At 41.9% G+C, this 24,428-nt stretch overlaps 1 protein-coding gene across 1 annotated transcript; it reads right to left on the minus strand.

Annotated features, from left to right (window-relative positions):
- Positions 1–210: 210 nt before the first annotated feature.
- On the minus strand, positions 211–23,649 carry RD3 (RD3 regulator of GUCY2D). The gene is made up of 3 exons (XM_075204213.1): positions 23,236–23,649; positions 10,738–11,052; positions 211–862 (listed from the first exon to the last, which is right to left on the minus strand). Exons 2-3 carry the CDS (start codon positions 11,031–11,033, stop codon positions 565–567), a joined length of 594 nt encoding a protein of 197 aa, XP_075060314.1. The 5' UTR covers positions 11,034–11,052; positions 23,236–23,649; the 3' UTR covers positions 211–564.
- Between the last annotated feature and the right edge of the window lie 779 nt (positions 23,650–24,428).

The following is a 24,428-nucleotide window of genomic DNA, read 5'->3' on the forward strand; positions in this document are numbered from 1 at the left end:
GCAATAGTGACATCTGTAGGTGATAAAGTGTACTACATTATGACATTCTAGTCAAATCACATCCTCCTTCTAATTATACTGGAACATTCCACAATGTATAGTTTCCACTAACATAAAACTAATTTGACTGAAAACTACCTACAAGCATTTGGAATTCCGGACTGATTTTCACTACAAAGATAATATTCAGAGGCTTAATCCTATTTGTTCAGTTTTAATGGAAAACTTCCAGGTACATATTAAAAAAAGGTGTGTATATATCCTACTGTACATTAAACAAGGTACAAAACAATTAAAAACCAGCTGAAAATAGAACAGTAATAGGCAGTATGAAAGCAGCATATGTCTATACATGTTATGTACGTAACGTTCCACTTGGTGGCGCTAGTTAAAGAACTGGTGTCTACGTACCCAAAGGCTATAAGACTACAGCTTGACAACTAGTCAATCAAAATTATTAGCAGCTCTAAAAATAAAGCTTCTGCAGAAAGCTATATCTAGTTTTCACTATAAAAATTTGTCAATAAGTGCAAATAAGGCCCAAACGATGGTCGTAGTGTGAATTTAGTCTTCTTTGGTCGTTCGAAACTCTGGCATGCTCCACACTCGCCGGGTGGGTTCGATTTCTCGCTCAACATCCTCGGAAATGGTCTTAATGTTACTCATGAAAGGATAGATCCTAGCTCGGGACTTGAAGGTGGTGAGGGACAAGCTCATCGCTCGCTTTGAGTTCCACTGCCTGGCAAGTTTCTTTGCTTCCTCCTCCTCTTTCATTTTCTCAGACGCTTCCTGCAGGACCGATCGGAAGAGACGGGGGACCTCCTGTACGTCCGGTTCATACTCCTCAACCATCTGCCGGAATCTAAAAAAAAGAAGATCGTTATGGCGTTATATATTGGAAAGAATTACCCTTCTAAGCTAGGAAACTCCAATGGATCGTAGAACACACAAAATATAGTTTCACGCTATGGGCTAGATTTACTAAACTGCGGGTTTGAAAAAGGGGAGATGTTGCCTATAGCAACCAATCGGATTCTAGCTTTTATTTATTTAGTACATTCTACAAAATGACAGCTAGAATCTGATTGGTTGCTATATGCAACATCTCTACTTTTTCAAACCCGCAGTTTAGTAAATATACCCCTAAGTGAGTTTGGAAAAAGACACCAATCCATCAAGTTAAATATTTTTAGGTTCTAGCAGTGTTGACCCAAAAGAAGACAAGGCAGTTGCCAGTTTAACCTTCCGGACTCTATATGGTAATGGCCAAACCGGACAATGATCTTGTTGTCTAACACAAGGGGAGTCAAGCAGCATCTGACTAGGTATGGCCAGCTTAAAGCTTGGTAGAGTTTTGGTTTTGCCAATGTGGACATTTGCTCCATCTAGCTGGCTTTACTCGTACAACTTAACCAGGCCCAAAATATAAGTAACAAGCTTCAAAAGCACAAAATAATTTTTGGGATGAGATGGTTTTGCAGTTACCCGTATGCAGGGAAAGCGCATAATTATGTCCACTTCTAACATTGTAATAAAAACCTTCGAACCAACAAAAGTAGCACACATAGTAAAGAAAGTCCTTATTAGTATGATTACTTTAAGCTATAAATGTAGCTAAACTGTAGTATTTAAGGAGAAAAACAAACAATACAAGAATTGGGTGGTAGGTTGCATTTTTACTGTTTCAACCATACAAATTTGGTGACGCATCTGCCAACCCGCAAAACTCGGTGCAGATTCATTTTCTGGGGGATGATTCCATAATATCCAAAAAAATAGGCTTACGTGTGTATAAAGAAGCATTGGGAGTAAGTGACCTATACAGTGAATTCTGGTCACGCAGGAAACCAGCGACGTTTGATAACTAGTTTGCATCAAGCGGAGAAAATTAGTGATTCATTTCATGTTTCTCTCTGATGTACCGTACTGTTCATCTCTGTGTGATCTTCAGCATTAATTAACCTGCTTTTGAGCTATAGGAAATAGCAGACAATTCAGCGCATGCAAATTAAACTGAACTTGTTCTTTCCTCATTAGACGCATCCAGAAAATAAATTACTTTATTTTAATTGTGATTTTTTTTTATTCCCTGTGAACAAAGCTTTAATCACTGAACGTTGAAACAGGACAACCTCAGTCATTAAATTGTGTTGTGTACTCATAAAGGGGGAAGCACAAAGACAATAGTATCTCATTGAAGGGCCCTCTTTCAACAAATTTAGGTGCAGAATGTACACTATACACACACTATATGGACAAAAGTATTTGGCCAAACCTGTTCGTTATTGAATTGAGGTGTTTCAATCAGACCCGTTGCCAGAGGTGTATAAAATCAAGCACCTAGCCATGCAGTCTCCATTTGCAAACATTTGTGATACAAAATGGGTCGTTCTGAAGAGCTCAGTGATTTCAAGCGTGGTACTGTGATAGGATTCCACCTTCGCAATGAGACGGTTGGTGACAATTCATCACTGCTGGATATTCCACGGTCAGCTGTTAATGATATTATTAGAAAGTGGAGGCCTTTAGGAACAGCCACGAAGCAGAACGGTGTAAAATCACAGAGCGGGGTCAACGACTGCTAAGGCACATGTTGTGTAAAACTCACTGACACTGATGATTCCATAGCTGAAGAGTTCCGAACTTCCACTGGCATTAATGTAAGCACAAAAACTGTGCTGCAGGAGCTTAATGGAACGGGTTTCCATGGCCGAGCAGCTGCATGCAAGCCTCACATCACCAAGACCAATGCCAAGAGTCGGATGGAGTAGTGTAAAGCACACCGACAGTGGACTGTGGAGCAGTGAAAATGTGTTCTGTGGAGTGATGAATCGCGCTTCTCTGGCAGTCAGAGGGGCGAGTCAGAGTTTGGTGGATGCCAGGAAAACGTTACCTGCCTGACTGCATTATGCCAACTGTGAAGTTTGGTGGAGGAGGGATAACGGTATGGGGATGTTTATAAGGGTTTGGGCTAGGCCCCTTATCTCCAGTGAAGGGCAATCTTAATGTTTCAGCATACCAAGTCATTTTGGACAATGCTATGCTTCCAACTATGTGGCAACAGTTAGGGGAAGGCTCTTTTCTATTCCAACATGACTGTGCCCCAGTGCACAAAGCAATTACTACAAAGACATGGTTTGATGACTTTGGTGTGGAAGAACTTGACTGGCCCGCACAGAGCCCAGATCTCGACCCCATTGAACACCTTTGAGAGATTGCGAGCCAGGACTTCTCGTCCAACACCAGTGCCTGACCTCTTAAATGCTCTACAGAATGAATGGGCGCAAATTCCCACAGAAACACTCCCAACATCTTGTGGAGCCTTCCAAGAAGAGTGGAAGCTGTTATCACTGCAAAAGGGGGATCAACTCCATTTTAAAGTATATGTATATTTGAATACAATGTCATTACAGTTCCTGTCGGTGTAACGGTCAAACGTCCCAATACTTTTGTCCATATAGTGTACCTCCCAGCTGCCTCGATATAGGCAGGACAGTTCCGATTTGAGGGGACTGCCAACCCACAAGTCAGCACATTGTTCTATCTATACAATTATTATCTTACATATAAAAACCATTGGTCTGTTTGTTTGTTTGTTTGCTTGTCTGTCTGGTTATGCATTCAAACACCACTGCACTGATTGGGATGAAACCAATGTGACGTCGGTGGTCCAGATGGATCCTGGCCAGGTTTTAGGGGAGTTAGGGGCCTGGTTAGACATCCCGTTGCTGTATGTTGGGCAGAACTTTCACCCAGGGAGCCTGTTCTGAGCCTTCCACTGGATGAATTTGGATGAAGACTTCACAGAGTTGTAACAATGGATTCCAGAAGACATACTAGGGGATTGGGGTCCCGGTCGAACCTCTCATTGGTGTACGCTGGGCAGAAATTTGAGCCATGGAGCCTGTTCTGGGCCATCCACTACATGGATCTGGATGGAAACTTCACAGAGGGGTGGCAATTGGTCTGGGATGTCTAATGGAGGGGTTGGGGTCCCGGTCGAACCTCCCATTGGTGTATGCTAGGCAGAACTTTGACACAGGAAGCCTGTTCTGGCACTTTTACTGGATGGATTTGGATTGGTGGTAATAGCTTCCACGATTACCATCATTCCGACACCCAGGAATACTACACTTAAATTCCGAATGTGGGAAAAAACGATTGTAATTTAAGCAAACTTACCTCCAAACCGAGGCTGTAGATCTCCGATCGCAGTAGGATGGTGAAAATGACGTGAAAATCTACTGACGGACCCCTGAATAGTCGGAATAACTTGGAATCACCATCCTTCTGCCATCGGAGATCTACAGCCTCGGATTGGAGGTAAGTCTGCTTATATTACAATCGTTTTTCTCACATTCGGAATTTAAGTGTAGTACTCCTCGGTGTCGGAATTATCCACACAGTTAAAGAGTACCCAACCCATTTGGATGACATCTTAGCTACTAACTATTTTTTAAAATATTGACAGTTACATCCAGCTCATTGATAACTGAATAACCTGAAGATTTAAACCCAGGCAACGCTGGGTACTTTATAATATATGTTTATATTGTGATAATCTAGGTTGAAAATGTGATGTTGAAATTTATAATCAGCGGGAAGAGAAAAGTTCACATCAATATTGGAGATACTTCCCGTTCAGATCTTTAGAGATTAGAGAAGCTTCGGCTGGCCAGCTCTAATGGAACTACAAATCCCAGTTTATGCTTGTATTTTATGAACATAACATAAATCACTCTGCAAACCTGAAAAACTCACTTTAGGCAGTGGGTAACTGTTACTATTTCTTACTTAATCCTGCTTCCTTGTCACCATGGAGAATTTCACCTTAATTCACTGCTCTGTGCAAATGTGTCGATAAAGCTGATTAAATGGCTGACGGGATAGAGCCGCAGTAAACCTGGTGTTAGCTGCATCCCTCAGCTGTGTTTTGCTTTTTTTTTGTTCACTTAACACTATCATTTCCAGATCACTCTTCTCGGAGGAAATAGCAGGATTTTCATCCTTGTAAGTACAGTGCTTAAGATAGTAATATCTAGGTCATTAGGAGTTATTTGCTGGGTATAAAAGCTGTCTGGCAGCTCCTTACTACAGAGCCTGTCTCACGTCATAGTCTATCTTCCTGAGCTTTCAAAAAAAAAATTTTTATAACCAATTATTCTCTGCTGCGTCCTCACTTACCAGTCCTTTATAACATGGAGTGCTGCTACAAATGTAATTTTAAAAAAAAGATACAGGGAGCCAGTGGATAGAATTTGGCAGAGATCTGGAATGAAATAAGGGTAAGAGCTATTTAAACATGCCAGCGACACAGCTGAGTTGAAGAAGATAATACAGTTGGGATTTTGTTAAAGAATATATACCCATTTATAAGTAGTGTAGTATTTTTTTTATTTATTTTTTATACCTGTTCAAGCTAACTTATATTTTTGGGTTATTCTGTGTCATTTCTCAACATAAGCGATAGCTTTCTCTGACAAGATAAAATATACTATCCACTCACAGGGGCAAACGCAGGATTTGTAGAGGGGGGTTTCCATACCCTCCCACCAGTGGGTGGGACCAGCATGCATGGGGGCGTAGCTATAATTTTAGACAGTGCTTGGCTGCTCTCCAACTCTTCCTATCCCCATAATATACATAGGCAATGCTGCATGCACTACTGTTGAGTGCACACAGCTCTCCCTTTTCAAGCAGAGCCGTGTGAAGCGGGAGCAGGGTCCAGCCACCTCAATTATACAGTGTCCCAGGCTTAGAGGGGGTTTCCAGGCACTAGGAACCCCCCCCCCCCCTCCTTGGTTTGCCTATGACTCAGTGCTAGGAGAAGGGTACTATGCACCCCTCTCCTTCAGTTGCCCTCCCCAACCTCACAATTCCCTCCCTTGGGCACTGTGCCCTGCCTGCACTTTTCACCTTGTGCGCAGCAAGAAAAGGGGGGGCAGAGGAGGGGAGTGCCAATCTCGGGGCTGTCTGTGAGGCTGCCAGCTGCTGCTATTGGTGTCAGCACTAGGCTGGGTGAGTGCGGCTGCATAGTGGTGGCACACCACCGATACGGAGAAGTGGCCACCATCAGCATTGCAGCTAAATGTAAGACGTGCACGCACACCTTTCTTCCACATTGTCAGCCAATGAGGACGGGCATGTGTTTAAATCACCAGGGCGGTCAGCATGGAGGAATAATAAAAACACTAAACGAGTACTTTGTACGGACTTGTTGCAGGTGGCACAATGTAGAAACAATTTCTCCATATCTTGCACTGATGAGATCTAATAAGACAGAAATACCTGTGATTACTATGCTCAGTTAATAACATCTAAGAAACGATTGGCAAATCTCTGCCCACAAGGGTGGATTAAATAAATATTTAATTTATAGCTTTTATGAGGCAACGCTGTTCTTATAAAAAGAGACATGCTAATCCATTCTGTTTTAGGAAAGCTACATCTTCATTATTCCATATTGTGCACTGATGAGATCTAATAAGGCTGAAACAGTTGCAAGCTAGATGCATTCTTTACCAATAGAGGCCTATAAGGAACAATTTGTCTATCCTGACACATTTTTACATTTTGTGGCAGGATCATGTTAATACCTTCTGTAATTGCTGTACTGAAAACAGCAGAAATTTTGGTTTGTGTTTCACCAAGAAATCACTTCTGAACAAACGTTTACTTTGTCCAGATGTCATTGCAGGAACAACCACAAACATGAGGAATCAGGACCACAGTATAACATAGAGGACTAGGAGCTCTCAACCTTTAACAGGACAACACAAGTTCTTACGGCTGGAAAGGTTTACAACAGAATTTCAAGGCCGGGCAGTCTCTATAAAAGGCTTGGAGAAGTCGTTAGATGGAAGGAACCTCAGCAGGATATTTTATCATGGAACGGGGCTCGATTTCCAAAGAGGAGGGAATTGCAGGACAATTGCAACAAAAATATCTTTGATTGTTTTCAGCTTTTAAATATAGGGTCCTATCTAATACTTCATGATACTCTTCTCCATTCCTTTATGTGGTTGGGCTCAGAGTACCTAGGCTATATACAATACTATTCGTTAATAAGTTATACTATTAGGGGTTTATTTATGAAGAATCAAAGTAGTGTTTCCGCATAATTTCCACCACGGAGAATAGTACTGATGTTCTTTGTCTATTTAAAATAGCATTTTATATTTTTATAGACATCAGTAAACTGTTGAAAGTGACTTTACAACACTGGGGAGAACTCCGCTGAGGGATCATTGAATGAGGTCAGTCGATAATGCTGAAAAGAGGCTTTATGTGTGGGAGAAATGAGGCACTAGATTTAGCTGCAGAATACAGCGAGTAGAGTGGACACCCTATGTATTTCATCCTTCTTGAACAGGCCTAAAATTCCGATTGGTTGCAGCTTAGTGAGATGTGATTGGCCGTTAAGACTGAGGTAGCGACGGCATCCAACCAAAATAGTCATCAACCACATGCTTGAAGAGGTTACGTTTAAACGCACATTTTTTTTATGATAATGTTCATTTAATTTGTATTAAAATTAAACACTTTTTAAGACTGGATTTTATCACTTTCCTTAAAGATCTTTAACTTTAATTCTCCTAAGTGTGGGTATTTAGGCTTCACTGAGTGTAAGGTATTCCGTCATAGAACAATTTGAAATCACATATGTCATAAAAAGTGGGAAGGGATTAATTCTTGGGTACACAAGGGCAGACAACCAGATTGGGGGACCGCAAAGTATAGTTCTTATCCTTGGAGAGACCCATCAAAAATATCCACTCCTATCTTCCTTTTCATTCATTTACACTCACAGGTAGTAGTAAGAACTCATTGTGATGTTTCTAACACCCTAATGTATTATTATTGATATTGAGACTAATATTATTTAATTTTTTTTTAAGACATTGTGCCCTAAATATGGCAATATTTAATATGCTGAAGATAAGATGAAAATATGAGTTCTTAGGACATTACTCACAGATTAGATTATGTGTTCATGACCAGCGCTTGGTCGTCATGGCAACGCCAGCAATTTATAAACCACAATTGAAGCTCGATGATTTGCAAGACAGACAAATCTTAAATCAAAGCCTGTTTACCGGAGGTAAAAATAGGTCACTAATACCAAGAACTTCATCTGAAACAGGTGCCACTTACTCATGAATTCTACAGGTTCAAAAATGTCCACTGAAGAACACAAATTTAAAGGACAAAATCAGAGACATTAATGAAAACTGGTACACAGGTAACTATGCAAAAATATGCTGTTACTCCTAGCAACCAATCAGATATCTGCTATTATGAAATGATCTAAACTACAATGGAAAAAAATCACAATTAGAGGCTGATGGTTGCTATGAGTTACAATACCTTTTTTTGCACGGTTACCTGTGTAGCAGTTTACATAAAGGTGTGTGTAAAAGCTTTTTGTCAGAGTTAAAGTAAATGGGTTTAGTTCAGTTAATTCTGTCATGTAACTTAATAACGCACACAGAATTGTTGTTTAGTTGTTTGTTTCTCCCCTAATCTGTAAATCATGTGTGGATAACAGACAACGGGGGGCAATTATCTAAAGTGAACCCCAGATAACTGTGCAGAAATTGTGGTGTTGTCCCTTCAACCAATCAGATTCTAACTGTTGTTTTTCTAGTAACATTGGAAATTTGTCAGAAGCCGATTAACCTTCCAGTAGGTATTGGGAATGTGGTAGAAAACCGGAGAACCCAGAGGAAACCCACGCAAACACGGGGAGAACATACAAACTCCATACAGAGAAGGCCATGGTCGGGAATCTAACTTATGACCCCAGCGCTGTGAGGCAGAAGTGGTAACCACTGAGCCAACATGCTGCCTATCAACATTTTAACAAATAGCACATGACCAAAGCCCCTTGTAAATTCCCTTTACAAGGCAGCGCCGCTTTAAATTTAAGCGCTAAAGACGCCGAACTCGCGGGTGTTGAAGAACCCGGAGCTTCATACATTTACCCCCAGATTGGGACAGGGGGTTGGGATGTAGGTCACTGCTGCTCAGCAATGAATGGGTGGTTTTAGGGGAAGAGAAAGGAGCTGGGGGCACACACAGCCCCTATTTGTCTCAATTCTGTAGAAGTTGTGAGGTATGCCTTAATTGTCTAGAGTCTGATCAGCTTTTAGTTATTTTTCTTCAACTGACAAGTCTATATTCACTGGAATGAAATGGTTGCGTATGGAACAACCTGTAGCCAATTGGATCAAAGAAATGATCAAACCAGCGGGGGATGAGTGTGAGGATCTTGTGGGAGGAAGTGACCTGCTCACTCATGATGATGTTAATGAAGACAGGGCACCATGAGATGAGCATTGTCATGATGTGAGGAGGAGAATAGGGGCAACGATGAAGCCACAGACTAAGAATAGGATAGAGGAAGTAGCAGGGTCCCCAACAGTACAGAGCCATGATATGAGGCTCCTGTCAAAATAACGTGAGGAAATTGTGGCATTAAACTCCTCTCTCTAAGAAAGTAAGTCCATACATCAAACTTGTTTATCAAAAGCATCAGAATGACTAATTACCATGTGTGTAACTGCTGGGTACAAGAGGTTTGGCACTCAGGGTTAAAGGTGTGAGACATACAGGTAGAACTTGTTGCCCAGAGTAGGTACAAGTGTTTGGCACTGATGTCTTCTGTCATGGCTGGGTACAATGTGCTTCCAGAACTAAAAATACTAGCGCCTTGGGCAAGAAGGAATACTGATGTCCCCTAGCCCTCAATTGTAACCAATTGAATCTAACATACTGACTTCCCTGTGCCCTCGTCAGCTATGCACCCTGGACACACACCCCTAGTTACATTCCTTAGTGCTGCCATAACTTCCAACTCGCCCACTTTGGGCTCAAACTCCACTGTCCCTTTATCCTTCCACACTGTCCCTCTTTTGGGGCTGATCAATAGACAGGTGGGGATAAACTATTTTATTGACTACCCAAAATGTCTGTTTAGCCCATAAGTCTCTAATAGCCATCCACATTTATCTTATGACATTTTTTAGTGCTTCGTGGTGCTTGTAGATGTATATATTGTAGTATGTTTTGGAATAGTTTGCATCTGAAAGGCCGTTAAGGTGCCTTTGTTTCTCTTTGGTCCTTTGAAATGTTGGACTGCAAATTGATTGGGGGTATATGATGATGGGCACTGGTGGGTATAATTTAGTCACTGTACTTTTGGACTACGGCTTCGTACCATTTATTTTGTGCTTTACAGTAGGATACATGACACCATTTGTCAAAATTCCTCTTTATAAGTTATTTGAGAAAAATTGTACCAGGTATGTATGGACGATTTTCCACACGCTCATCATTACACTTCCCGCATTCAGCCACACCTGTTATTAAAGCACGCTTACTATTTTGTACAGACATGCCCATTATTTATGCACACCATTATGGATTTAAATTTTTCTATGGCCTAGTTTTAGATATTGCCAGTGAAAAAAAGAGCTCTTAACTTTTTATAATAATTTCCATTTTTGGCTTTCTCCAATGGGAATTCATATGTCTGTTGGTGACTAGAATGATAGTGCTACCAGCAGTGGAGTTATTACCCCTTTTTGAACCTCCTGGTAATGAAAAGCTTTTCATAACTGTGTCACCAGTTCTGGTATATGTATATATATTTTTTGTTCGCATAACTTACCATAGCTCTAACCAGTTGTAAGTATATTACATACTTAACCTATAGAAAGACTTAAAGTTTTTCACCTGAGGATAACAGGTCCGCAGTACGATGGGTGGATCTTGCTGCACGAGTCCTCCAGCTGTAGTCTCTCTCCTGGGCTGATATCAAAACTGTGCTTTGGATAACTAACCAGCCAACTGTAGTCCACCCCTGTCTTAATCTTACGGTATTCATTTTCCTTTTCACGTTGCTGTTTCTCGGCCTGCTTTATCTGCCAGCTGAGCTCCATCATTAGCGTCTCTACCACCATGTCACTGGGATTCCTCTGGGAAAGTCTCAAGTTAGACTCATTCCACCGAAACCACGATGTCAAGGCCATCACTATCCAGGAATGTAACCTATAATACACAAATATATCAAACTGTGGTCGTAATCAGAGATTATTTTCAGTTTGTTTTTCCATAGATGTTCAGACAATACAGGACCTAAAGTTATTCTTACAAAATAATATATATTTGTATAGAATATTGGTAGTTTTTTCTCATTCCATCAGTTCATTTGTGTTTACTGATAAAAGAAAAGAATAGTTTGGGATATGTATTAGGCAGGAATAAAGCCACCTCTCAGTCTCTGTTACCGCCAGGCACAGTTCTGTGCCGCTCTGGAACACTCTCTTTGAGAATACACCGGCTAAGCTAAGCTCCATTACTTACTTCAAGTCCCAGGTAAAGGCTCACGTCCTAAATATGTTTAATACTAAAGCTGTGATACAGAATGATTGCTTGGGTTCTTTGAAAATAGAATGAATAAATATTCTACCCTAAGTAAGTCTGACATATATACAGATATATCCCAACATTCCCTATTTGCAAATAGGGACAAATTAGGCCACACGTGAATAGTCCCAAACCATTCCCATTTCTAGGTCAGAGTACAACCCGATTGACTGGCAAAATTGGGAATGTTGGCAGGTATAATATACATACACACATGTGAGTGTCTCTCCATATTAGAAGGAGGTGACAGGTGAAGGCTTCCCACCTATACATCATATGATACCGTATATACTCGAGTATAAGCCGAGTTTTTCAGCACAATTTTTGTGCTGAAAAAGCCCCCCCTCGGCTTATACTCGAGTGATGCTTTAAGCCCACAATGCAGGGCCGTAAGGAGGGTGGTGCCTGCCTCCATAGCTTCAGCCCGCTTAAGGGCTGAAGAGAAAGTGAAGGAAAATATTAACGGAGAAGAGTTTGGTGCTTGCCGTTAGTGCCACAGTGGAACGCATGTGCGTTCCACAGACAGGAAGCTCGGCACTTGCAATGCAAGTGCCGAACTTCCTGTCTGTGGAACGCACATGCGTTCCACTGCAGAGGTTAGTAAAAGATCTCTCTCTCTCTCATGCAGTTTGTATAACTCGAACTAATTCCTGCTCACATTTGAAAACGCTGAGTAGATAATGAAATGTATAGCTACATCTACCTATTTCCTGGACATCCTTAAACCGCTGATAATAGCAACATGTTTTCATGGGGACCTGCGACATAAGGCACATACGCTTCCCCACATGGCTTCTTCATGTCAGCCAGCATCATTGGTATGAATTTTTAAGCAGCATCTGCATTTTGTTCACTAGTACTGAAGTCCTTTGTTTATAAGCAGCCTTGTATGGAGCTCTAGAACATTTCTGTACAAGTGCAGATCATGAAGGTTACAGTTTTATTTCCTATAAATTGGTATTCTAAGTATTTGTTTACTCTGCCTGACTTGTCCTGAAGTTTTGGAGTTGTATGCTCTTCTGAATAGTGTACCACAGTGTCTTAAAAAGTGTTAGTGTTATTTGATGTTAGTGTCAGTCTCTCCTGCAAACACAGTGGAGGTGGATCAGCAGACAAGTTTTTTTTATTAAAGAAATTTACCAGTAGCTGCTGCATTTCCCACCCTAGGCTTATACTCGAGTCAATAAGTTTTCCCAGTTTTTTGTGGTAAAATTAGGTGCCTCGGCTTATATTCGGGTCGACTTATACTCGAGTATATACGGTATTTAAGAAAAAAATTCTAAATTTAGGGCTTGTCCCTATTGAAAAAGCCCTCTTTCTACCCGTCCATACACTTCACACTGGATATATGGGATAAACTGAAAAACAACGAGAGTTAGTGCCATATCCATCCCTGCTAACCCCACTGTGGATACATCATCTCTTTCCCTTAGAAAAGACTTGGACGTATATGGGCTTGGATAGATTCCTCCATATTATGGGAGACTATGCCCCACATAACCCCCCTCACACTCTTCAATTTTACAACTGGAAAGTTTCACCGGCTCCAGTACAATCTTCCACACTCAGACTCCCGACACAGTTTGAGAGTTTCTGTACTGACACACCAGGAAGACTGGGCGCTATTTCTCTACTGTACAGCACTACATCATCACCTCCCCCTCGGCTTGTGGAGCCGTATGAACAACATTGGAACTGCACATGGAGGGATAATCAATCAGACATCAATGCATCACAAAATTCTCAATTATGTGGAAACTCCTCAAAATCTTTACTAGATGATACATGGTACCCACTAAGCTACAGACTATCTATCTCCACGTGTACAGCTTGTGTTGGAAGATTTGTTGACCCAGTGCTACCTTCTTACACATTTGGTGGGACTGGCCATCTAGCATGGCCTGGATGGCTAGTTCCAGAGTGCATGGCCTGGATCGCTAGTTCCAGAGTGCATGAACTAGACATCCAGTTCCAGTGTGCATGCACTAGACATCCAGTTCCAGTGTGCATGCACTAGACGGCCAGTTCCAGTGTGCATGCGCTAGACGGCCAGTTCCAGTGTGCATGCACTAGACATCCAGTTCCAGTGTGCATGCGCTAGACGGCCAGTTCCAGTGTGCATGCGCTAGACGGTCAGTTCCAGTGTGCATGCGCTAGATGGCCAGTTCCAGTGTGCATGCACTAGACATCCAGTTCCAGTGTGCATGCGCTAGACGGCCAGTTCCAGTGTGCATGCGCTAGACGGTCAGTTCCAGTGTGCATGCGTTAGATGGCCAGTTCCTTTGTGCATGGCCTGGATGGCCAGTTCCAGTGTGCATGCACTAGACATCCAGTTCCAGTGTGCATGCGCTAGACATCCAGTTCCAGTGTGCATGCGCTAGACGGCCAGTTCCAGTGTGCATGCGCTAGACGGTCAGTTCCAGTGTGCATGCGCTAGACATCCAGTTCCAGTGTGCATGCGCTAGATGGCCAGTTCCTTTGTGCATGCGTTAGACGGCCAGTTCCAGTGTGCATGCACTAGATGGCCAGTTCCAGTGTACATGGCCTGGATGGAAAGTTCCAGTGTGCATGCGCTAGATGGCCAGTTCCAGTGTGCATGTGCTAGATGACCAGTTCCAGTGTGCATGGCCAGTTCCAGTGTGCATGCCCTGGAGGGCCAGTTCCAGTGTGCATGCGCTAGACGACCAGTTCCAGTGTGCATGGCCAGTTCCAGTGTGCATGCGCTAGACGACCAGTTCCAGTGTGCATGCGCTAGATGACCAGTTCCAGTGTGCATGGCCTGGATGGCCAGTTCCAGTGTGCATGCGCTAGACATCCAGTTCCAGTGTGCATGCGCTAGATGGCCAGTTCCAGTGTGCATGCGCTAGATGGCCAGTTCCAGTGTGCATGCGCTAAATGGCCAGTTCCAGTGTGCATGCGCTAAATGGCCAGTTCCAGTGTGCATGCCCTGGAGGGCCAGTTCCAGTGTGCATGCGCTAGATGGCCAGTTTCAGTGTGCATGCGCTAGACATCCAGTTCCAGTGTGCATGCCCTGGAGGGCCAGTTCCAGTGTGCATGCGCTAGATGACCAGTTCCAGTGTGCATGCGCTAGACGGCCAGTTTCCTTGTGCATGCGCTAGACGGCCAGTTCCAGTGTGCATGCGCTAGACACCATGCTGGCTCACAAATGGGCGGATGGACACTGTACTGGAATGATATTTTAAGCGATGGACAAGTTTAAATGAAAAAAATAGAGTGGTTCTAAACTGCTAGATGGTCAGAATATATTGTGATGGTTTTACTGTTTTCACACTGTACATTTTTATAAGCATTAGCCAAGCCACAAAATTAGGCACAGACTGCTTTTATGGGACTGTTTCTGATGACCAGACCGTGCATTGTGTTTAGTACATAGGCCAGGGCGGTGTACAGAAAGCAGCATTTGGGTGTCTGCAGATTTTATTGTTCGTAAATGACCTATAGAGTCTTTAAACTTCTGTGTGGGTCGTTAGCCTCAGGGGAGGGCTGGGCGGGGGGGCAGCCAGTCCTCACCTAATTAGCCTCCTAGCCAGCTGGAATTCTCTATTCCCAGCAGTTATTCCTGGATATCTCTCTGTAACTGAGCTCCTCACATGTGTTGGGATTGTTGGCAGCTATGTAAGACACATTGTGGTACAAGTTATTTTGTGGTCTTCTCAGTCAGACATTTATTGCACTGATCCAAGGCTCTGTCCAGCCAGCTGCTGTGTTAGAAAGACACACAGCGCTGTTTGGGGCAGCACGGTGGCTGAGTGGTTAGCACTTCTGCCTCACAGCGCTGGGATCATGAGTTTGTATGTTCTCCCCGTGTTTGCATGGGTATCCTCCGGGTGCTCCGGTTTCCTCACACACTCCAAAAACATACTGGTAGGTTAATTGGCTGCTATCAAAACTGACCTTAGTCTGTGTCTGTCTGTGTGTGTGTGTGTCAGGGAATTTAGACTGTAAGCCCTAATGGGGCAGGGACTCATGTGAGTGAGTTCTCTGTACAGCGCTGCGGAATCAGTGGCGCTATATAAATAACTGATGATGATGATGATGATGAAATCTCCCAGGTTGGCGGGAATGTGTTCACCTGAACTGCAAGGATCCCTTTGACTAAAAATTTACTTTTAAGGCAATTAAGTCCCAGCAAATAGTTTCTCCCCTTTTATAGGAATATGTCCCTGTTTTCCCAGGATAAACTTATTGCCACTGTAAATTTGTAAATTAAAAACATTTTTTTCAGTGACGTCTATTTCATTTTTGCACCTAACGCAAAGGAAAGGTGGGAATTACAGGCTCATGACATTTCATGGCTTTTCTTTAAACCATAACAGCTTCCCTCTTACACCACTGAATAAAGCAGAGCCGTGGCCGGCAGCAGGTGGTCAGATGATGGATTACAGCTACATTAATCCCGTGTGCTGGGGAAGGCAACAGTCTGGATACATCTGTAATCTTGTTCCTAAAGAGGCTATTAGTTGCTGACCTTAAATCCATTATATCACACAGCCTTTGTAAGGTCTGCAGTCAATAAACACAAGTAAAACATCTCAATTTTGCTTTTACTGGAAAATATTAAATTTCATTTTGCATAATAAAAAGTGATCTGGTGTATCATGGGGTATAATTATGGCAAGAAACATGTGTAAGGCGAGTTTGCCCAGTATGGCAATACATAACAACAGTATGGAATTAGGACATACTATAAAAACGCATTGTATATACATTGCACATTTAAATCGCCTTTATTTATGTAATAAATGTAAAAAAATATATTTTATTTTATATTTGAAAAAAATATTTTTTCATTTCTAAAGCAGTTGTTATTTTAATTTAGTATAAAATGAAAATGTTTTATGCCTTCTGATGTAAACATTTATTGTACATACGCATGTGCGTATATGGCAGTGTGCTCTGACACCAAGTAACGTTTCGGCAGAGCGTACTTATACACAGATTCAAACTGAAATATCTTGAGATCCGCTTGGATTAGAATACGGTTGAAATTACACTCGAGTTGCGTGTTCTTGCGTTCGTATATGAATCAGGTCCAATGTGCTTAGAAAAATGTGGTTGTCCTGGAGTCAGTAACATGATTGAGAGGCGTGTACCTCAACAATACCGTGGGTTTGTCATGGATAATTCGTAGGCTGCACTTTTCCTGATTATTGCCGTGTTCCCCAAAAGTTAAAAATTTTATGACAACAGGAATGTAGACTCACAATTTAAGGCATGGTCTGGACAACAGAACCGGACATCTGCCTAAAATGTACCGATTTTCAACTACAGTCTAATCCGAGAGTAACCACAATACCCCATACTTGCCAACTCTCCCAGAATGTCGGGGAGACTCCCAAAATCCGGGTCAGTCTCCCGGACTCCCGGGAGGGCAGGCAATTCTCCCGATTTCCCGGCTGGCTCTGCAAATTAAATGGAGGGGGCAGGGATCAGTGGCGCCCTGTACGTGTCATTGTGGCCCCGCCCCCTATTTTTATTGGCCAAAAAAGCTAGACAGCTTTGGGGGTGGGGCTAACGACGCAATTCTTCGAGCCCCAACCCCACACACCCACCTGCCTCCCGGACCTTAAGGGACACAAATTGCCAATGTTGGCAACTATGCAATACCCCTGCAGGTTGTAAGAAACCAGACTAACCAAAATACCAAAAAATTAAAAAATTCTGAATGTAGTCAAAATATACATATGCGTTTCCAATAAAATAATTATTACATTGACTTTTTAAATGAGGCAAATTTTTGTCATTGTTTTTTAGCTGAACTTTAGACCAGCTCTGTGCCCACCTCCAACATAATCTCCATTGTACATTATATAACAGCTAAACATTTATGAAGGTATGTATCAATTGTTCCCTTAACATACTTGATTGCAAGCTCATTTGGGCAAGGACAGCTTTACCTCCTGTCTCTTATCATTGTAGGTAATGTATCACGAGGCTGCGCAATATATCAGCACTTTATAAATTATAATATTATTGTATTTCAGTAGGAATATATATGTGTCTGGAAGGTAAATGACTCTGTTTTGTCAGAGACCTCGGCACCAGGTAAGCAGCAGTGTCCCGGGGGCCTGGTACACACCCTCACAGAGGTGATTATTCTCCCCGTCTTCAGGGAACAGTAATATGCAGGTGAAGAGAAAAGATTAACAGACAAACAACAGTTCACTAAATATACATACAGCACGTTGCAAGATGACTCACTGCGTCCACTCCGAAATAGCCTGCTCCTAATTTAACACTTGTTTCCTACTGCAATATGATGGGTGGAGACATATAACACTTATTGTTTGTATCCGCAACTGTAAAAAGTGGGAAAAACAGAAGTGCAACTTGTCTACCGGGAGTGGAGCACATACATGGCCACGTCTTGGTATATGGAATCGACGTACGCCAAAATCTAAATAAATCCATGCCTGCCAACAGTCCTGATTTTCCCAGGACAGTCCCAGTTTTTATAAGCCAAAGGCAATATTAGTAAAGAGACATGGTGCTAGATTTACTAAACTGCGGGTTTGAAAAAGTGTAGATGTTGCCTATAGCAGCCAATCAGATTCTAGTTACCATTTATTTAGTACATTCTACAAAATGACAGCAAGAATCTGATTGGTTGCTATAGGCAACATCTCCACTATTTCAAAACCGCAGTTTAGTAAATATACCCCATGGTCGCACCAGATATGGGAATGGTTTGGTCAGCACAATTTGGGTGGAGAGTAGTCGCAGTTGCCTATGGAGGTTGGAGTGGGCCCTTCACCTCCAGTTCCAGTAGCAGCCGTACCCTCTGCAGTGACCCTAGTTAGGTTTTGTATGAGATTGCGTGAAGTTTATGGTACGTAAGGACTTATATGACCTGTGCTAGATATTGATTCACCGCCGCTCATCCTTTGTTGGTCGTAATGTCTACTCTGCACGCGTTGCCTATCCGTCTAGGTTCTATTGTGATCATCTGATGTTGACTGGAGAATAAATGCGGAGAACAAAAGCAATAGACATATAGACATAGGGGGTAGCTCAGAATAGTGGATGAATCCGAAAATGTTCTTACAAATATATTTGACGGAACGACTAGACATTTTTATGCTATATTCTATTAAATCATCTTTATTTAGGATGTAAATGTTGACAATTTCCTACTTTTTTCATGCAGACTGTCGAAAAATAAAACATTAAACAACTATGTAAAAGAGATATTTCAAAGTGGCATCAACTAAACCACTGTCAATATTTACTCTTTAATATAAGAAGAGACAGAAGTAGAGTAAAAATGGAGCTATAATGTTATAGATATGTAGTACGGAAAAGGGCATCACTAAAAACAAGTTATTGCAAAATTTCCATTCCTCTAAAGTATCCCCCATAGACGTCCAGGGACATGTATGCCTGGCTGTGCCCACCATGAGGTCAAGTGAGAACCTTGACTCCTGTAGCTTTAGGATTTGCAACTGAGCACTGACCAATGCCAGTCTTTATGTTGGTGACACTGAGAGGATGGAGGAAAAGGGGGCAGTAGTTATATCTATCTGAGGTGACAGTAAATACTGGAACATCCCAAATGCCAGGAGGCTTGCTAGTGGTTTTGGCACCTAGATATGTCTGGCACCTAGATATTCTTGGCACCTAGATATGCCTGGCACCTAGATATGCCTGGCACCTAGATAGGTCTGTGCATCGTTATACATCTATACACCCAAAACATCCGTCTACCAGATCACAGAGCCATTGTGCCTCAATCTAGTTTATCCCGTTTCCAAACCGTGTTCCTTATCCCTGACTACTGTGTTCCAAGTTCCAATTGTTTTTCCTTCTTGCCTGGATACTGACTGTATTATTGACCTTGATAATTGTTTACTTCTGCAATAGACAATTTTCATGAGCTTATTATAAAAGTTCTGCAATAACAAGTAATCCACCAGATTAAAAATAAGATATTTTTCTAAATGAACCTCCCAATGTAACTCCTGTCCTATATCCCTAATGTAGGCGCTTCAAAGCACAATGACCCTCTAGTAAGTATTCATGGACAGGGGCAAACACCAGATTTTCCTAAATCGGATTAAAACTTTCTATGTATATATAGTTAATCTAATCTACTGTGGGCAGCACATTGGCTCAGTGGTTAGCACTCACACAGCACTGGGGTCATGAGTCCAATTCCCGACCATGGCCTTATCTGTGTGGAGTTTGTATGTTCTCCCCGTGTTTGCGTGGGTTTCCTCCCACACTCCAAAAACATACTAGTAGGTTAATTGGCTGCTAACATAATTAATATTATCTGTACAGTGCTGCAGAATTGGTAGCATGCTTTATAAATAAATGGTGAGGATGATTGTGGGGAATTTGGAGCTCTTGTAATCCCACCGCACCCCTTGTTTACCTAGGAAAACTACCGTCAATTATGGTTATAATTTACTGTGTAAATGTAATTGAGATGGAATATACACATTTTAATATGAGTTAGGCTTCATACATATTGTATGTGGCACGCAGCACATACTTATATAGAACAGGATTAATTTGTCCTCTATGGAGACATACTCACGGAACACAGTAAGAAGTGCATACTTGTCAACCTTTGACAAGTGAATTACGAGAGATCCAGGGCAGGGGGAGTGGCTTGAGGGCGGGATTGGGTGGAGTGCGGTCAATCGCGTAATTTTGGCCCCGCCCCCGCGACAAAGTGAAGTTTCCGTCGCAGGTGTGGGGCCAAAATGCGAATCGCATCATTTTGGAAAGTAAATTCCAGTATGCGGGATACTTGCCTGCTCTCCCAGGAGTCCGGGAGACGTACCCAGATTTCGGGAGTCTCCCGGACATTTTGGGAGAGTTGGCAAGTATGAAGAAGTGTTGTCACTTTTCTGTAATTTCTTGTGATCAAGCTTTGCTATAGTGTTTAGGGGGTAGGGTTTGTCCTATATAGTCCTATTAGTCCTATGCTACATACAGTAGAAGATGACAAGTTAGACCAGAGATCAGATCTAGTTAACCATTGGTTTCCAGTCCCTGGCGCTACCACTAGGTGAACCTAAGAGGTCGACTTGGACACCAAGGTTTAGATCAGACGTGTCAAACTCGCGTCCAGACCGCATATTGTTTGCGGCCCAGCATTACTATGTGAAAACAAGTAGAATGCGACTTGCGTTTTATTTTACTCGGTTAAATGATTTAAAAATTCACTGAATAGGACAGAACAGTTTGCGTGTGAGTTCAGTTGAACTTCCCCGTCAGTGTCACGTGACACGTGTGCACGCCGATTCCGCTCGTCTCCCTCCACCCACGGTGTATGTTGTCGTACACAGTCAGAAAAATGCCCTTTTCTAATTCAAGCAAACTGCTTGGTACTTGGCAATCTGTGACTGTTTGTGCTCTTTTTCGTTTGGTAAGTTGGTGTCCAAGTACATGTATATGACAGTTTGTCGATTGATCATCAAATGTATTACCCTGTGCTGACAATGGTTATTTATTTCTTTTTAGTTTTCTTGTGGCCCACGTTATCTTAGACTTTGATTATTTGGCTCAACTGGGGTTTTGAGTTTGACATGCCTGTTTTAGAGCATTCCTAGAACACTGAATGAGTGACATAATGTCACTCTTCTGCGTTTTTATTTTTGCCCCCCGCCCCCACACACGCTGAGTGCCCCCCTGCCGGCTGCAGCTCTACCATGTCAGTGATACTCTGGGAGTGTAGCACTGGATTATGAGGTCACAGCATGCGCTGGGTTCTGAGATCACAGCCCACGCCAGGGGCAAATGCAGGATTTGTAGAGGGTGCTTTCCACACCACGCCACCAGTGGGCGTGACCAGCATGCATGGGGGTGTGGCTATAATATTAGACAGTGCTTGGCTGCTCTCCAACTCTTCCTATCCCCATAATATACATGGGCAATGCTGCGTGCACTACTGTTAGGTGCATGCAGCTCTCCCTTTTCAAGCAGAGCTGTGTGAAGCGGGGGCAGGGTCCAGCCACCTCAATTATACAGTGCCCCAGGCTTGGAGGGGGGTTTCCAGGCACTAGGAAACCCCATTGGTTTCCCTATGCACGCTGGGTTATGAGGTCACAGCCCACACTGGGTTATGAGGTCACAGGCCGCAATGGGTTATGATGTCACAGCCCACACTGGGTTATGAGGTCACAGCCCTCACTTGGTTATGAGATCACAGCACAGTACTCCCAGTCTGACAAAGGAGAAGATGCCACAGCTCTTGAGAGGAGTAGCACTCGAAGCAGGGTTGGATCCTACAGTGCTTGCACCAAACCTAATGTTCCCCCATCTTATTTTCAATGCAGTAACACATCTGCTTGCCAAAAATATTTACTGTACCTATAGCCATAATGTATGAGAGGACATTTAAGATAAGTGGTGTAACAGTATTTTGTTAAACTGCACTAGATAAATGACTGTTGCTACTAGTTCTGATTGGTTGCTATGGGAAATACCATGTTTTTAGTTTGCACCAATCTCCATAAATGCCTCCATTTGTTTGCGCGCTCTTAGACTGTTGCTGGGTGAAAGAACTTTAGTCACAGGATAAATGTCAGCGGGGTAACGTGAACAACTGACCACAACAGTGAAATGTTCTGCTCCTGTTGTCACCACTGATTTACAATGTAATAACCGCGGCTGAATGAAATAACTGCGGTTACTGTAATTGCAAAAAAGACGGGAAATGCAACAGCAGACAATTCTTCATGAAGTTTAAATCTATATATCAAAAGGACTTTGTGACATTGTGACTTTTTTTAAGTGTATTTAAAGAAAACCAGATTAAAAACTAGATCAGATACCACCAAATGGCTTTATTTTGATGAAGGGTTAAAGGTGCTGATTTTCTTAAAAGACAAAGTCAAATAATGAGTAGAATTTTTCTTAAAGTGGAATACAATTTGAAATTATTGTCAGAACTAACGTGAAAACATATCATTCAAATGTTGCTCATTTAACACTGCCATGTCTCTGTAAAAGTTCACCCCACATCTCAAATCAGAAGATTTAGGGGTAAATTTATCAAGCTGTGAGTTTCCGGTGGGTTTGAAAAGTGGAGATGTTGCCTATAGCAACCAATCAGATTCTGGATGTCATTTTGTACAATGTACTAAATAAATGATAACTACAATCTGATTGGTTGCTATAGGCAACATCTCCACTTTTCAAACCTGCCAGAAACTTGCAGCTTGATAAATTTCCCCCTTAGACTTAGAAACAATGTATCTTACATCAGATATTTTCACCTGCTCTTTTGTTTACATATCAGATGATTTTAATAATAAACGAGGTATGTAAAAATATCAATTATCATGCAGTCTTCTCTGATAGCTAAATATACAGTAAACTATCACCAACTCACAGCCACTTCCACACACAATGACAAAATATTAAGAAGTAGCACTTTACAAAGACTTATCTCCTATTGTACTTTCCCACTGCGTTTACCCCACAGGAAAATATATTCAGCCACACTTAAAGTGTCTGAGATTGATCCTATGAAAAACAATTTGCTGAATACAATGCAATATAACCACAAGATTAACCCAACAAGCCACATCAGAGATTGACCTATTTCCATACAGAATGAACAGCAACAATGTGTCTTCAGCTGTTATGGGGTGAAAAACTATATAAAGTTGTAGCAAACCCCAATCTAATCTAATTATATTATTTTCTTTTAAACACAGAAAAGAATACCACACATGTTTTTAATACATACAAGCATACATACATGTAAAAAAAACAAATTCTGCAATCATACCAAACGTTACACTTGCCATTAATGAAACATGTATTTACCTTATTCCTGGTACAACAGAAGCTCAGTCAGTGATGAAGATGATGGTGATGAGGAGGAGGAGGAGGAATGGAGTGGAAAATGTTTTTGTTCTTCCTTCCTCCTCCAGGGCAGACACCGTAGTTCCAGCCTCTGACACCTCAGCCCAATACAGTATTTTTGCAGTGATTTTAGTTCCACAGGTGCATGGTGCTGCCGGGGGCCAGGCTGAAGCTGCTCATGACATTAATCAGCATCTGCAGACTGTGGATAAGGTGTTAGGGACCAGAGAGTACGCGCAGCTCTGGGAGTGCACCCGGGACCCCCTTGTGGCTGCAGGATCCGGGGCTGAAGCCTGTGACAGCTGAGTGTTACAGGATAATGTGCAGTCAGGGTGAGTCAGCTAGAGAAGTACAGTCTCTACTAATGCAGATTAGTACTTGGCAGGGAGCTGTCTGATTCTGTCTGATACTGGGAGAGAGGGGCATGACGTAGCAGCGTGCAATAGTGTTGGTAGCAAATTATTTAATAGTGTCAGTAATGCAAAACTGCAAAGCAGACTCTGCCTTAATTATGGAAGGATGCAAACAAATGAGTTTTTTTTTTTTGTTGTTGTTTTTTTTTAGCTTAAAGGGTTTTTATTAAGTTTTTAGTAAAAGAATATGTAACAAACATGGCAGTTACAACAGGGCACAGTGCATAATGTAGATCCAATAAATCAGTCAGAACTGCCCATAAACAAACAATCAAAAAAGTAACAAAAAACAATAACACAAGAAACATTCAAATGCACATAAGACAAAGAACAAATAAGTTTTTAAGTAATTACTACTGTACATTTGAGTAGTTTTAAATATATTTCCTTTGAGGACACACTGCTTACAGTGTATCTATTCACTTTTACTACACTGATATAAGCTTTTTATCGTATTAAACTTAAAAAGTATAAAATATTAGATACATTATGGTTAAAAGACACTACTGATTGAAGCGTAGTTATCCAAGAAGTTTCAGAAGAATAATTGCTAAATATCTATTTTTGTCTCAGTGGAATCTCAATAAATCTTAAAATGTTAAGTTAATTGAATAATATTAAAAGCAATAAGTGCAGTAAACGAAAAAAAACAAACTGACACGTACGGTAAAAATATAAAATTCTAAATGGTTTCCCTGGTATGGAATACTTAAAAGAGTATCAGCTCAACCAAGAGAGGAA

This window comes from Mixophyes fleayi, chromosome 3 (assembly GCF_038048845.1).
Source record: "Mixophyes fleayi isolate aMixFle1 chromosome 3, aMixFle1.hap1, whole genome shotgun sequence".
In the NCBI taxonomy this organism is placed as follows: domain Eukaryota; kingdom Metazoa; phylum Chordata; class Amphibia; order Anura; family Limnodynastidae; genus Mixophyes; species Mixophyes fleayi.